The sequence below is a fragment of the Malania oleifera genome, chromosome 13 (assembly GCF_029873635.1).
Source record: "Malania oleifera isolate guangnan ecotype guangnan chromosome 13, ASM2987363v1, whole genome shotgun sequence".
Lineage (NCBI taxonomy): Eukaryota > Viridiplantae > Streptophyta > Magnoliopsida > Santalales > Ximeniaceae > Malania > Malania oleifera.
Genome location: NC_080429.1, coordinates 66850377 through 66866853, shown reverse-complemented (window position 1 = coordinate 66866853; position 16477 = coordinate 66850377). Strand labels below are relative to the sequence as shown.

The 16477-nt window shown below is 31.9% G+C and overlaps 1 protein-coding gene across 1 annotated transcript; it reads left to right on the top strand.

Moving 5' to 3' along the window:
* The first annotated feature begins 13695 nt into the window (after positions 1-13695).
* LOC131145876 (ethylene-responsive transcription factor ERF019-like) lies at positions 13696-14304 on the top strand. Its single transcript, XM_058095054.1, has 2 exons — positions 13696-14113; positions 14159-14304. The coding sequence occupies exons 1-2, from the start codon at positions 13696-13698 to the stop codon at positions 14302-14304; spliced, it is 564 nt and encodes a 187-aa protein (XP_057951037.1).
* Positions 14305-16477: the final 2173 nt, after the last annotated feature.

The window sequence follows — 16477 nt, the reverse complement described above, 5'->3', positions numbered from 1 at the left end:
GACGCAGTCAAAAAGATATAGTTGACCGAAAGAAGTCAGCAAGTTGATTTTTGGTCAGTTCGGTCAACCGAGGCGTTTATAACGCGATGAATTCGGTCGACTGAAACTCGTTTACACTTATGATTTTGGTCCTGATTTTGAGTATTGTTATGTGCAGGGACCTAGGGTCTATTTAAGGTCTATGGTCATTGAACTTTTAGTCCTATCATGTATGTGATGCAGATATTACAGACCATATTAAAAATTGCAGACACAAAAGAATAAATGCAAATACAATAAAAAGAGAGGTCTTTAATCTTTTGCTACTTCAGATGCCATATATGAATATGCCGAGAGTATGTGCTCTTTAAGGTCTTTCTGGTATCCACTCCACTTTCATGTATGTGTTATGAAAGATTAACTTGTTCAAGTACTTAGGCACACACATTAGTAATTTGCGGGTTGTCATTATCAAAACCAGGGATCAAACTCAAAAAGTCAACAAAGTTATTCAGTTAGAAGCTACTAACTTGCCCTAATCAATATCCCCACCTTGACCCTAAGAGGCTTTAAGCAGCTCGATAACACAACCATATTCGCCCTTGGTCTTCAAATCAAGGCCAATCTTGTTAGGAACCAAAACTTATACACAATTTGAATCTTAAAAAAGTCATGTGACATCACAATGGAATCTATATATAATAGACTCCACAATCAATTGATTAGGTAGCATTAGATATGGAATATGGCAATCCCAATGCTAGTTTGAACGAACTCCAATAGTAAACGTGTGAGGATTGCCATATTAAATATCTAATGCTACCTAAACGAGCTGCCATATGTAAATGTGTGAGGATAGGTAAAAGGACTTATATCCATATTAATTGAACACCTACCTACATTCTCACTTCAATTCCTTTTCTAAATTAAGCATTAGAGATAAGGTCCCCAAAGGAGATTTGAGGCCCTTTAGGGTATTTTCCTTTGGTTGTTGTGCGTAGGTATAAAATTTGAAGTGCACCTAAATAAAAAAATAATGAAAATTTTTGGGGCTTATAAGTAGTCTAATATAATTTGAAGTTGCAGCTAGAGCATGAAATGTGATGCAAATAAAGGTAAGAATGGATAGCATTTGCTAATTGAGAACCAACTCTAGGAATCAGAATCTGAAAGATTGATTTCAGTTATTAGCATTTAGTGTGTGGTCATCTCATTTTGGTTTCTATTCCATGAACGAATGAGATTTTCCTTTTAACCTACTTTTTGATTCCTACGTCTTAGTTCAGAATCAAAATTCGATTCTTGAAACACAATGTAAATTATCTTATTAACTATAACACACACATATGTGTATGCATACATACATACATATATATATATATATATACATATATATTTGGTGTAATATTGTATATTATATAATATAATATATTATTACATAAATTAGGAAAATATATTTATATTATGATATCAAATATAAATATATAATAATATATTTTAATTTAAAATATCATAACCTTTATTATTAATATTTATATGATATAATTGTGGAATGATTATTGATGTATTTTATAATTATATATAATATTAAAATAAAATAACATATTAATTATTAATATTATTAGTTGAAAATATATAATAAAATTTAATAATGATATAATTTACAAAAGGATATACTACTATTTTATTATAAAATATAATGCTATGTATATTGCTATATTAATATATTATTATTTTATATTAAATAATAAATAATATTACACTAATATAATATCTGATATTTTTATTTAAATTAAAAAAATTACATACTAAAAATATAATAATAATAGTAATGGAATATTAATAATATAGTTAAAAAATATTAATAATAAAAATATGATAGAATATAATGCCCAAATATAATCAAGTACATGATTATAATGGTATTATTATAAAAAATTAATCATTATACTATTTAATATAATTATATTATATACTAATTATGTATTTATAATATTTTATTATTTCTCATTAAACTAATTACTTAATTTTTTTATACTTTATATTGTCATGTAATTGATCAATTAGACTCTCGATTTGATTTTGATTCCAATCGGGAACTAATAACAATCATTATCATTAGTGTCTAACACTTCGTCAAATTAGTCCCCTTATTTCATGAATTAACTATCAAAGAGTCTCAAGGTTTGTATCAACACTAAAGATACATGGTAGTCTTCTTGTGGACTTAATAAGTTAATATATATGAATAAGTACGTAATAGATACGATTTTAAGTCATTAGGTCTTGAACCATTCATACATACACACACACGCGCGCGCGACAATCATACTCCACTCAATTTTCTCATAAATGAATTTTCTAGCATTGCTTGCTAATCTTATAACAATTCATTATCCCTAGTTTCGTGTAGGGAAAACGAAAAAATAAAAAAGAAAAATTAATTTTGTAAACTCTTTTAGTTAATGTAAATATTAGATAATAAATTTGTTGCTTTGCCTTCTTTTTTTTTCATTAGAAGTTTATTGAGCTTGAACTAAGGGCAGTTTTAAAGTTAAAACTCGAAATTTCGAACCAAACAATGATATTGAGTCAATACATTCTCATCATTCTCTTTTGATCCGTTAAACTTGAGCAATTGAACATAAGATAATCCATCTTACATTCTATATATTCCCATTCATCTTTTCTAATATTTTAACTCAAATAATTTAATATAAAAATCTCAATAATACCCATTGAAATGTTTCCACGATAAATTCTCATGCACCATTTGCAATATATACTATTAATTAAGCAGATGTTTCTCTCCAATTATTTAGAATTGGTGAAATAATTAAATGAGGACGTTGAATTACTAATTAAGATCAATATATAATGAGGGGATGGGTAGTTGGGAATTTAATAGTAAGCGCATTGCACGTGCACATAAATAATTTTATAGGTTGGGCCAATACATTCCTTCATTTCAATGTCTACTCCTTAAATATATTAAGGAGTGTCTATGCGTCTCTCATAACCACCATTATATATTTGACATCACCAATATTTGTCCTCCTTAAAATCTCCTAAAGATTATATGCCGCAAAACATGATGTCACGTAATTAACATTGTTTCTCTCTTTTATACTTTTGTATACATTTATATATATTGTACAAGAAATTAATTCTTATATATAGATATAAAATTGGTAAGAGGTTGAACTTTGGATGGCCCCTTAATTTGATCGGTTCCCCATTAGAAAATTTTAGTGGGGGCCAAGAATGTATGATAAAGCACGTGCTTATATTATTGTAATACAATGTAATGACATGTGGCTTGCTGGAACTTGTCATTAAAGGAGAAACTTTAGGATAGGCAAGTTAGATCACTATGTCAGTATGATCAGTAACTCGAAGCACTATAGTTTTGACTCAAGAGATTTTTAAACGAACTTGAATCCATACAACGATACAAAATAGTTTTTTTGAACCACTCTTCTTTTGATATATGTACATGCAAATGGGTGTGAAATTTTAGAACCATTTGTTGTGTTGCTTGCGTGGACTATTTAAAGTTTTCTAGAAGGGGATGAGTTGAAAGAAAGCTTACCCTAATTTTATATTAAGTATTTATTTCACTTTCTAAGCACTGATTAGATGTGGTAATAGTTTGATTAGCAGCTGTACAAAGAATAGAATTTTTAAGAGATATGGAGTAATGTCAACTGCATGGATGGTCAACTAATTAACCGACAAAAGCCAAGGCCTTTAATTGATGAGCACCACAGGGGGAGTGGGTTCCTCTTCTTGCAATTCATTCTCCCTTTGATGAGCGCTGGCTAAGGGAACGATAAGACTATGCATAATAATTAATGTTAGAATAGGAGAAAAAAAATATAGATGGAATTGAAGATAAGGGTATTAAGCTTTGAGACAGCTTTCAAGAATGGTTTTTTTAGGTTCATAATTGCCCCTTTCTTTGAAAAGCTCTTGCAATAATACACTTCCAAGATATTGCCAAGTTTAGCCTGAAATCTACAAATATAATTTTTTTTTGAAGGTTTTGTTCACATATTCAATTCAAAAATCATTTCACAAGTCTATATATATTTCAAAGGGTCTTAACTCATAATTGGATTCACGATCTCTACAAGGTACATTGACAGGGTGTGATGAAAGTGATATCGAAGGATTGCTTTAGGGTAAGATAATAGGATAGTGTTTAATAATGTGAATTTCAAAATTTGGATTTAAACATGCATAGATTTTTAACAAAATATATATAATATAAAATTATATTGAATTTCTATCAAATCTGCACAAATTTGAATCCAAGGTTCTGAACTCATACTCTTAGACTTATAATAATTACGGAATTCTTGAATAGCGAACAACAGCTCACTACATAAAAAAAAAAAAAAAAAATCCATTAATGAAGGATTTAAATCCATGGGAAAGTAAAAAATGCGCATGTCTAAAAATAAAGGCATATTGAGATGCGTACATGAAGCATACTATTCTATTTCTACTTATGTATCCATTTGTTTAATTATGAAAGTTTTTTTTGCATGTATATATAATGTATATATAAGTATATCCCACCTAAGAGAATGTTAGGTATATCACATCTCCCACTTAAGGAGTTCAAATGTGTACTTCAATATCATTGATGCATCTATGAACAAATATTACTTGAGCTTATCAATTCATGCATATGTTGTGGCTAAGGTGATCCACGGGTAGCTAAGCAAGTTGGGAATATATGAACCAATGTCCCATATACATAAATGAGCAATATAGTCAAGGCAATTCTCCTAGCTAGTTAGATAGATCATGAAGTCGTAGAAAAAATAGGTTTAGAGAACGCTAATTAATTAAGATACCTCCAAATCGTTTATTAGAGAAATGACAACTTGTATCTTTAAAAATGAAGTGTAAATCACAAGTAAGATTAGGTTTAGAGAACAATTAGGGATGTGTGTATTTGCATCAGGATGAGTTTGAGATGATTTTTCCAGAGAATTTCATATAAAAAATTTAAAAGTTTGATTTTAAGAGTTCTTTCATCTGAAATAGGGCACTACGAATGTAGATTAGTATATGGTGAACTTTATTCAATTATTTAGGTTTGAGAGTCCTTAAGAAGCAGTAAAAACTACTAAAAAATTCTAAAGAAGGGTTGAGAACGTTGATTGGGATGAAACATATTGTCCTTTGAATTAAGTGTTATAAATGTAGAGGTAATGAAAAGACTTTCACTTAATAGAGAGAAAATCAGGAAAATGCAAGACTCAAAGCTTAGTTGATTGAACTTGCTAGAAGAAGAGAAACGAAAGTATTAACGAGAATAGGTTGCAGTTATAATCAAATATATATATATATATATATATATATATATATATATATATATATATATATATATATATAGCAATGAGAGATATATTTTAGTCATTTCATGACTCATTGGTAGTTGTTCAATGATCATACATACCTCATAATTTGGTGAAGGTTTGCGAGCATATCAAGGAATTCATTTGTAAAATTTCTATATATAATAGGATAAAACGTATAGACGGAGCAACATAGAATAATCATGCCTTTTAATTGATGTAGTGTTTAGGAACATGGATTTTGAGAGTTTAAATTAGGATTTGTGTAGATTTGGACAAATTATAATATTAAATTATACTATATTTCTATCAAATGCACACAATTAATTCAAATCCAAAGTCCAAAAACTCTTTGCTACCAAACGATATAAAAACAATAGGGAAAAGGATGAAAATGAAAGTAAATTAATTTAAATATTACAAGAAGAGATAGAGGAATGAAATCAAGAAAGGGAAAGAGAGAGAAGATTGCAATTGACTATTTTTTCTTTCATTTTTTATTCCTCAAGTAGACATCAATTTTGACGATTCATAAAATTTTCATTTAACTACTTAATATTTAAGTAGGAAGGGAAGACAAACGGGTTATTTAATGAATTACCTAAGAACCAATAAATGTGCTTTCTTAGAAACTGCAATATGAAAACAATGAAAGAAATATCGTACAGCATGACGTACCAAGTGGCCATTAAGAATTAAATAGGGAAGCATGCATTTAATTCAAAAATGAGTCTACGAAGCTATAAGTAGGATTTTCTTGCATCAATTATGCTGCATGATATCAGATAATATTCCATGTTATTGGGTCTAATGACTTTCATTTTAATATTATTATACATTACACAAAGTAAGATATGTAATATATCATAATTAAAATCATTTACCATTTTACTTAATTCCGTGATAGGGACGTGTGTGATGTGGGAGGTCAGGGCTAGCTAGCTCATAATGCTATTAGGTAACTTGATGGAGATTATTCTTATAAGCAGTAACACTGAAAATTTTTTAAGTATTCCTACCACCATACATCTCTTCTTCTTCAAGCAAAAGCCCATTCTCACTTCAACAAAATGTCATGCAGACGAGTTCAATTGACATTTTAATTTTAATTTTCTTAAGAAGGAAAAGCAAGAAGAAAGAGAACAGTTCTTAGCTTCCCAACTTGTGTATTGCGGGCACAAACAAGGTCGGAATATTAGACCCTGTACCATTCGAGTCTGTTAAGCTTGACGGGATGGAATGGAATCAAATATTTATCACTTGATTTCGTCTTGTTTTCTATTTAAATTCTTACGCTATTTTATTCCTATCTCATTTCATTCGGAAAGTCAAATATGATAGTTAAATAAGAAAAATAAAAATTACGGATCACTCTCACAAGTACTAAAAAAATAAGGTTATTAATGAATGATCAAAATCGTCACTAATAATCATAAAACCGTCACTAATAGTATTAGTGACGAATTTATAAGTATTAGTAACGGTTTTAAATTAGTTGTTATATCTACCGTTACTACTAATTATTGGTAACGAATTTTGAAACCGTCACTAGTAATGTAGTATTAGTAACAGATTATAACCGTCACTAAAACTCCAATACTGTCACTATAATTTCTGTATTAGTTCGGCACAAATTTGCCACTAATAGTAGGATATTAGTGACGAATTTCAAAACCGTCACTAGTAGTGTAGTATTAGTGAAGGAACAAAACCATCACTAATACTCTACTATTAGTGATGAATCCTGAAACTGTCACTAATGGTAGAGTATTAGTGAAGGATCAAAACCGTCACTACTACTTGGCCTTTAGTGAAGGATCATAATTCGTCACTAATAGTGTAGTATTAGTGACGGTTTAAAATTCTTTACTAATAGTTGGACTTTAGTGAAGGATCAAAACCGTCACTAATATTTGCCCTTTAGTGAAGGATCAAATTTCGTCATTAATAATAATATTAGTGACAATTTTGATCATTCATTAATATTTATAGACAATTATTAGTGACGGTTTTCAAATCATCACTAATAATTTAAAATTAATATTTTTTTAATCATTAATTCCTCTGAAAATCTGTAATTACATTTTCGCATAGATAACAATAAATCATAATTATTAAAAAGATTCATAAATTATTAAAAATTCTAATTCAAAATCAAATACAAATACATTATACAAATTCTGAATGTTTCATACATGAATCTCATATCTTCAGATAACAAAAAATAAATACAAAAAAAAAAAAAATCAAAAGCTACATCCGATTGTAGTGCATGACATCGTGTTGATGTTGTGACAGCCGCAAACCCTACAAACTAAGAATTATAAAAAAAATTAGTATATAATTTTTGACCATATACATACTATAAGTATCAATGATTTGATAGAAAAATAATCGGACCTTCGGACAAAGTTATAAAAATTGATACTATTTTAAATAGCCAAGTTTTATCAGTTTTGAGAAATTTTGATAGCATTTTCCCTATAAATAGGACATTTTCCATAGAGATGTGTTTGAAACCTGGGTGCTTACACTAAACAGTTCACAATAATCCAACCAATAATTAATAAATTTTATAAGTGCACAATATCTTCATATAATCAGCATTAAATAATGTAATGTGTTTATGCATCCCACAAACAATTTATATCATACTATAGTTCTATGAAAAAATAGAATATGATGTTGACAATGGTTTACATGGCTTCTTTAGGACTCAAAAACAACTATAATAATCAAATAATGCAAATAAGTTCATTATTGATAGAATTTTCACTTAACATATACAAAAGTAAATTTAGAGATGAAGTTCAAAATTCATTTGAACTTCACTTATCATTTCAAAAATGTTTTAACATTCAGCACACTATAATTATTTTCACAAATATGGTATATGGCTTAATTTGATTATTTTGGGAGAAATTTAACAAATTTTCGACAGCATGCCGTCTATAAATAGATAATTTTCTAAACCTGCAAGTCACAAAAGCATGCAATTTAGAAGATTTTTGTATCATACAGATGCTCAATGTGCTCGAGACAACCTTATGACTCAAAAATAAAGACAATGATATGCATGAAAGTCCATAAGATTATGTTTTCCAAAATTATAGAAGTTTTGAAAAATTTTAGTAACATTTTCCCTATAAATAGGATATTTTTCATAGAAATATGTTCCAAACCCGGGTGTTTACACTAAACAATTTAGAATAATCCAACCATTAATAACTGCATCTTATAAGTGGTACAAAAAAAAAAAAAAAAAAGTAAGCTTTGAAACACTATGATTTATTTAAATTTATACACATATACATATATACATACATATATACATAAAGATCTTTATTTTGACTATATTTTATGCATGCCTTTGATCTTCATTTCCCTAGTTGGGTCTTAAGTTGGGAGTTTAATATTGTTAGATCTTCAGTTAAGGAGTTGGGAGGCTTTTGTATTACTTGTAGGCTATAGTGTTTGGAAGATTTATTTGGGAGGAGGTTAAGAAAGCATTGGAATTTAACAAAATTTTCGGTAGCATGCCGTTTGTAAAGAGAACATTTTTCAAACCTACAAGTCATAAAAGGTTTGGGATTACTTACCAAGATGTGCATGTAAAGAACCATGCGCTATGCCTTAGTCATCTACGGTCAGCTGAAGGCGGTGACTGGAGCATACTATCAGCATATAATGCTGAGCTCTTGTGTCCACATTGGGCACCAATTGTCAAGCAGGGCCATGAAGCGTGGAGGAATGTCAATCCGAATTCGTTGCCTTGTCCTCTCGAGGTGCTTCTTAAGCGCCATGTTTTTCGCTACACCACAACTTAACCTCACCATGGATGTCGATACTGAAATAAGAGTTAAATTAAGAAAAATAATTTAATCATATACATAAATAACCATCAATAGTTTATATCTAAATAAATTAATCGTAATCTTACCAATGTTGCTCATCATAGTGGGCAACTCACCCTGCGTTTCATTCTCAGCTGTTGTATGCATGTTTGGCTGAGGTCCCGGTAGCTTAGACAATGATGGTGCTGCATCAAGACCGACGTGCTCCGCTGGTCTTGAGGACGGATTATCCTTATGCGATGATGTAGTCGAGAGCCTGGAATAACGTCGGCCACGATGACCTCCTGGTGCCATGTCTGCAAAATATTAGACAAGTAAATATAAAAAGTATGAATATTAGATGGATGCATAATGAATATATTTTTAGTTATTTACACATGTTAGATACATGGTGACAACATAACATGCTTACCCCCCTTTACGTCCTCAATATCGGTATCGTCCTCACTTTCTAAAGTGTCTTCCTCTTCACTATAGTACTCAACCCTTATTTCATCTTCCTCATCAGTTTTCTCATTGTCAAGGAAGTCAACATGTATAGAAGGTTCAATTATTATGTCAACAGTCCCTACATGTTCTGCTGTGGCACCAACCCTATTCAATGGCATAAGATCGGCTCCTTCTTCAACAACATTGAAAGCAGATTGCGCTGCTGCACTGACAGATGACTCATCTTCTTGGAATGCAGCCTCACTAGCACTCTTCTCCCCATCTGCAACTTCTATAATAACATACAAACTTCGGGTGGTATCCAATAGAAAATAAGATAAGGGACAGACAATAATATGATTCAGGCACTTGTAAAGCAGACCAAATAATGATCTGATGAGAAAAATAGATCCAGATGTTGTTAGAAGTTATAAGAGGAAAACAAAGAAATGAATGAGAAGAAAAGGGGTGATGGTTAACTAAGATTACATATACAATTACATATAAGATTTAAGATTACTTAAGATTACATATAAGATTTCCTATGTCACAACTTTAAGGTTGATCATTAGTTAAGATAAGCATGTTATAATTTTTTTTCATACCTTTGAATGATACAGTGCAATGATTAGAGGCTGTCGGCCAATCAAAGAATGCGCAAAATTTGTTAGCATGGGAGGATGGACGGATTCAACAGGATCGTAAATGAGTAGGAAAGCAGTTAACTTCAGATGTCTAATGGTTCTTCATTTCTTCTCTTTTCTTTTCTTTCTTCTTTCTATCTGTAATTAATGTGAGGCTGGTTTTGGGGGGTGTTTGGTGTTGAAGCAAAATCTTGGAAATGTCAATAAAGAGATTCAAATGAGCTGTCCATGCTGACTTTATTTGTGAAAATTGTAAGATCGTGTGGAAATCTCATTATATTATAAGATTTAAGATTACCTAAGATTACATATAGGATTTGAGGTGGTGGACAAGGGCTACGTTGTCTAGGCTGAGGAGAAAGAAATGGGAAAGAAGGGGTCAGGGGAAATTGGACAAATGCAGAAATGGGGATTCGTGGAAATGGGGGTTAGTCGGTTAAAAACTTTAAAATGTGTCTGTGTGCGTGTAATAGTCAGTTAAATTATGTTAACTGAATTTGAACTAGCTTAAAAAAAAGAAATTGAAACCGAAAAACTTAAATATTAAAAAATTCATATTGATTAGACATAATTAAAAAATTAACAAAACTGATCTAACAATTGTTTGGTTGGTTAACTTGGTTTCTACCAAATATTGCTCACCATATGAGGAGCTGAAGTCACTTAAAAGATAAAGGTGTTTGTTTGAATATTGGTTGTTAATAGAGTAAACACCAGCAATCAGCTATAGATGAATGCATTTGTGTGCGAGTAGTACAAAGAAAGTTCCTAGTTTTTATGCACTATTTATTTACTTAGGGTTTGTGAAGTAGTTTATTTGGAGTCCTCAACAAAGTTGGGCGTCGCGTGAAGTCAATGGAGGAGCATTTCAGCATTTCTTCTATTGGTTCTGAAAAGGGCAAGGATGCTAGAAGGTTGTAGTTGTGTGCTCTTTTGCTCTTTTATAGAAAATTTCGTTGGAATAGAATGATTGAATTTGTGGCAAGCATACTCTTAAATTTCGGCCAAACTTACAATCAAAATTTCAGATTCCGAGAGGATACAAAATGAAATCAGGTTTCTGCTTATTTTTTAGAAATTCTAGATTTGGCTGAAATATACAAAATGAAATCAGGTTTCAAGGAACAGAGATTGTGATAGAGAACTTCAAATTAATTCGACGGAGAGTGCAAATGGTGCTTCTAAGACAGAAAGAAAGATTGAAAAATCAAGAGATTTGAAGAAGAACTTCTTAACTGCAAATCTTCAAATAATTTCTTGCATTGTTGGGGATTGGCTAGAAGACATCAAGAGAACACGACAGGACCATGAACTCGCTTTGTTTCTCTGATTTAATGCTAGGTATAGGTTTCAAAGGACTCGATGCATGTTTAGAAAAGTACAAGTTGATGGTTGGACTTAGAATATCCAACGGCCGATCTCACACACTCGAACATCGTATCAAATCAAAACTGCAGACGAGCTTATGATCCTAGTTCAAAGGTCGAAGACGAAGTTGCGAAGGCTTTCGGCTGGTTCAAAGGCTCACAGACAAGCTCATCCTGCTGGTTCGAAGGATCGCGAAGGCTCCTGCTAGTTTGAATGTGCAAGACAAACTCACAAAGAGCTTCAACGAAAGGGACTAGGGCTCTCTTCATTCGAGTTGAATGAGGGCAATGGGAAGGCTGGAGAGGATGCATGAAAATCGTGCAGAAAGGCGGAAATCAAGATTTGAAGAAGAAATGAGAGAGAAGGAAAGAAGGGAGGAAGGAAAAAGGGATATTGAGAAAGTAGAAAGGCAGGAGATTGGGGAAATCGTGTGGAGAGGGTAGTATAGTGACGGTTTTGAAACCGTTACTATTAGTTACATAAATTTTTTTAAAAATAAAATACACTATTAGTGACGAATTTAAAAAATCATCACTGATACCCTATTATTAGTGACGAATATCCAAAATCGTTACTAAACTGACTATTAGTAACGAATTTTCAAAATCGTCACTAATAAGGGACTAATAGTAATGAATCATCAAATTCGTCACTAATATTGTGAAATAATTTATTTTTAAATAAAAGAAGTATTACTGACGGTTTCCAAGTCCATCTCTAATAAGTGACTAATAGTGACGAATTTGAAAATTCATTATTAATATTGTGAAATAATTTTTTCTTAACTTTTTTAAATAAAAGAAGTATTAATGACGGTTCCCAAATCCGTTATTAATAAGGGGCTAATAGTGATGAATCTTCAAATTTGTCACTAATACTGTGAAATAATTTTTTTTTTATTTAAATAAAAGAGGTATTAGTAACGGTTCCCAAATCCGTCACTAATAAAGAGCTAATAGTGACAAATCTTTAAATTCGTCACTAATATTGTGAAATAATATTATTATTATTATTATTTTTAAATAAAAGAGGTATTAGTGACTGTTTTAAAATTTGTCACTAATAAGAGGCTAATAGTGACGAATCTTCAAATTCGTCACTAATATTTTGAAATAATTTATTTTAACTTTTTTTTTAAATAATAGTAGAGTCAGTTATTTAATCATCACTTATAAGTGTCTTTTAGTGATGAACTTAATTCGTCACTAATACCGCAGAAATCGTCGCTAATATTTTCTCAGGATAATTTCAGTACGAAAAATGTTTTCCCGCGATATTTTTTAATTTTTAATGACGGTTTTAAATCCGTCACTAATAGTTCCGTATTAGTAACGGTTGCTAAAATTGTTACTAATCCCCACTTTTAGTGACGAAATTGAATTTGTCACTAATAATTTTATCATTAAAAATTAATTTTTTTGTAGTGAAGACACAAACTGATATATATATATATATATATATATATATATATATACAACACTCTAATAAATATATACCACATTTAGTAGGACTGTAAACTCTAATAAATATATACCACATTTAGTAGGACTGTAAACATCAAGATACAAGTTGGGTGTGGCTCCCTACACTGATTGCGGATTTAATATGAGCAAACTTTCAATTTTGTGTCTTCTTGCTGTGCTGTCTGTAATACAATATGGAAAAGTATAACATTTTGGAATGGGAAAAGAGAAAATACAGAAGTGAGGGGGAGGGACAAGATTGGTATACACCGTGTCCTAGTTCCACTATGGAGTAAGATGAATAGAAACACCGCCCATGCACTCTTTGATAATACCATCTTTCATTTGACCTTGAAAATATTGACTCTGCCGCTCATCCCGTCCTAAAAAAATTTCAACAGTAGAAGGGTTCACGGGTGAGAGATGGTCAGCGGTCGCCACATTCATTTTTTTCCACAAATCTCGTCTCCCACCTCCGCCTTCTGACTTTCTCCATCTTCAACCTATTTAAACCCCTCTCCTTCTCCGTCCCGTCTCGATATTCATCATCATCATCATCAATCTCCCATAGTACAAAATTTAAATGATGAGCAGCAGCAGCAACAGCAGCTGGGCATGCGCGCCAGAAGGATGCTCCTCGTCGTCTTCCTCATCCTCCGCAGCCGCCGCCGGCGCCCATCTCAAGAAATACAAAGGAGTTCGCCGCCGGAAATGGGGGAAGTGGGTGTCAGAGATCAGAGTCCCGGGGACGCAGGGCCGCCTCTGGCTGGGGTCCTACGCCACCGCGGAGGCGGCCGCCATGGCCCACGACATCGCCTTCTTCTGCCTCCGAGGACCCTCCTCGCCCGACGGCCTCAACTTCCCTCATTGTCTGCCACCCGGCCTCCGCACCGACATGTCCCCCAGGTCCATCCAGAAGGTGGCCTCTGACGCCGGCACCGCCATTGACGCTCAGCTCCTCGTCAGGCTGTCGCCGGCAGAAACCACCGAGATGCATGCAGCGGGTGGTGCAGTGACGACGACTACTGGTCAATATGGTCATCATGGAGTTGGAGTGCAGGAGGGAGAGGTTTGGGAAGAAGAGAATTATAACGATTATGGGAACAATAATAATAATAATGCTACTACTACTACTACGTGGGAGGGAAGTGGGGAGGGCTTGAGCATTTCCGTTGAAGATTATCTTTATCAGTGAGAACTCCGGAATAGTTTAGTTTGGTACTGCCCCTTTGGGACAGCTGCATGTTAGCTATCTAGCTTCTTATAATAAAATTTTACTTTATGCCTTCTAATTAACATTTTAACTAATAAAATTATAAATATATATGTATGACTCATCTCTCTCATGTAGTTAGTATTTGAACTTAAACTTCAAATCTCAATATGGCTTCATGGCAATGTTATGGTTGTTAGGAATGAATATGTATATTTTAATATTACTTCCATAGGTTTGGAAGATGGTAAAGCTTTTCCAAAAGTTGATTTGAGAGAAAAAGTCATTTTAACGAAATATTTATGAGTGGTTTTACGTTCTTAAAATTATTTTTACACTTGAGGATCAATTGATCGGGCAACCTTTCTATTAAGGTTGCTGGACCTGCTTCCTTGTGTAGATGATTTGGCCAAGTCAAACCTCAAGGACAATCGACATGTTTGAGCAGAGTAATTGAAATAGTCTCATATCTCCTGTATTTATTTGTTGTGCCTTAATATGATTTTCCTATTAGTTTTACTACACAAAACATTACAAGTAAAACATTACAAATACAAATAAATAATTAATAAAGCCTTCAAAATCTCCAACTCTAATGACTTAAAAGAATTCTATTGAGTCACAACTTAAAACCTTGAAAATAATACTTAGGTTTAGGATCACTACAAAAAATCTGGGTATTAGTGAAGGATCAAACCGTCACTAATACTTATAAATTCGTCACTAATAGTATTAGTGATGAATTTATGAGTATTAGTAATGATTTTAAAATAGTTGTTATATCTATCGTTACTACTAACTTTTAGTGACGAATTCAAAATTTTGTCACTAATAATGAAGTATTAGTGACAGATTATAACCGTTACTAAAACCCTAATACCGTCACTATAAATTCTAGACCGACTCAGCTTAAATTCGTTACTACTAGTAGGGTATTAGTGAATGATTCAAATTCGTCATTAATAGTAGAATATTAGTGACGAATTTGAATCCTTCGCTAATACCCTACTATTAGTGACGAATTTGTAATTCATCACTTATACCCTACTATTAGTGACGAATTTAAATCCTTCACTAATAATTAGAAAAATTAAAAAACCTTTAATATTAATTGTTTTTAATGAGCAACCACAATAAAAATCTATAATTATATTTTCACATACATAACCTGAAACCATAATTACTACAAAATTCGTAAATCATTCAAAATTTCGAATCCGAATACAAATTAAATTAAAATAAAGAAATAACATCTGTTCTAGATAACAAAAAAAAAAAATTCAAAATTGAGGGAAGAAAAATAGTAGAGCATGGCCTTCTACTAATGAACATAAACTGACAGTAGTTACTAAGCATTTTACATTAGTATGAAGTTGCATTATGTGTGATTCGTTGGGTTAGAATACACTGCAGGTCAATCCATGTTCAAGTGAAAGTATTAATTAATTTGCATGCATAAATATATTCAAGCTTTCGTGAAATTGAAGAGAAGACCAACTCCCAAAGGTTTTAGATTTTTTCTTCTGCATTTGGCAATCATATTTCCTTTCATGCTACTCTAATTAACTAGATCAAACTCCAATTGAAATTCTAATCAATCACAGTCGAACAAAGTCTTCAGCCAGTTTTGGATTTTATTCTATGGTCTGATGAATGGCAACATTTCAAATCTATCAAATTGTGCATCATTTTATGCATGAAGTACGATCCGTGGAAGATTATAGCCCTGTTCTTCTTCTCAACTTGGTGGACTATGCGTAATCACAGTATGAGGGAATAAGGAAACCATTCAATTGCAAATAGTTTATGAACTTTGTACCAATAGGTAATTAATCAGAATAAGAAGCCCACATGACATTCAAGATTGATTTTTGCCCTAAGAGAGGGAATGAATTCCCCAAATGGGCTTCGAAAATGCCACACATTTCCAAATGACAAGTGATTTATGTTTTCAAATTCTAATTACAGCTTTCTAAGTCCATTCCAGCAAGACAAAAATATCATAGCAACGTAAAGAAAATAATTATCGAACCAGAATGGGGCATTCTAATTCTTCCAAAAATCAAGTCCATTTCCATTTACCTATTTACATTTTCCCAAATTCCAGAACAAAGAATCCAATCGTTAACATTGTTCAAATAAATTTCTCTGAATT

Excerpts from the sequence above, each read along its gene's own strand:
- LOC131145876 (XM_058095054.1), top strand. The coding sequence starts at position 13,696 with ATGAGCAGCAGCAGCAACAGCAGCTGGGCATGCGCGCCAGAAGGATGC. Across the intron at positions 14,114-14,158 it reads CACCGAGATGCATGCAGCGG|TTGGAGTGCAGGAGGGAGAG; the intron begins GTGGTGCAGTGA and ends GTCATCATGGAG.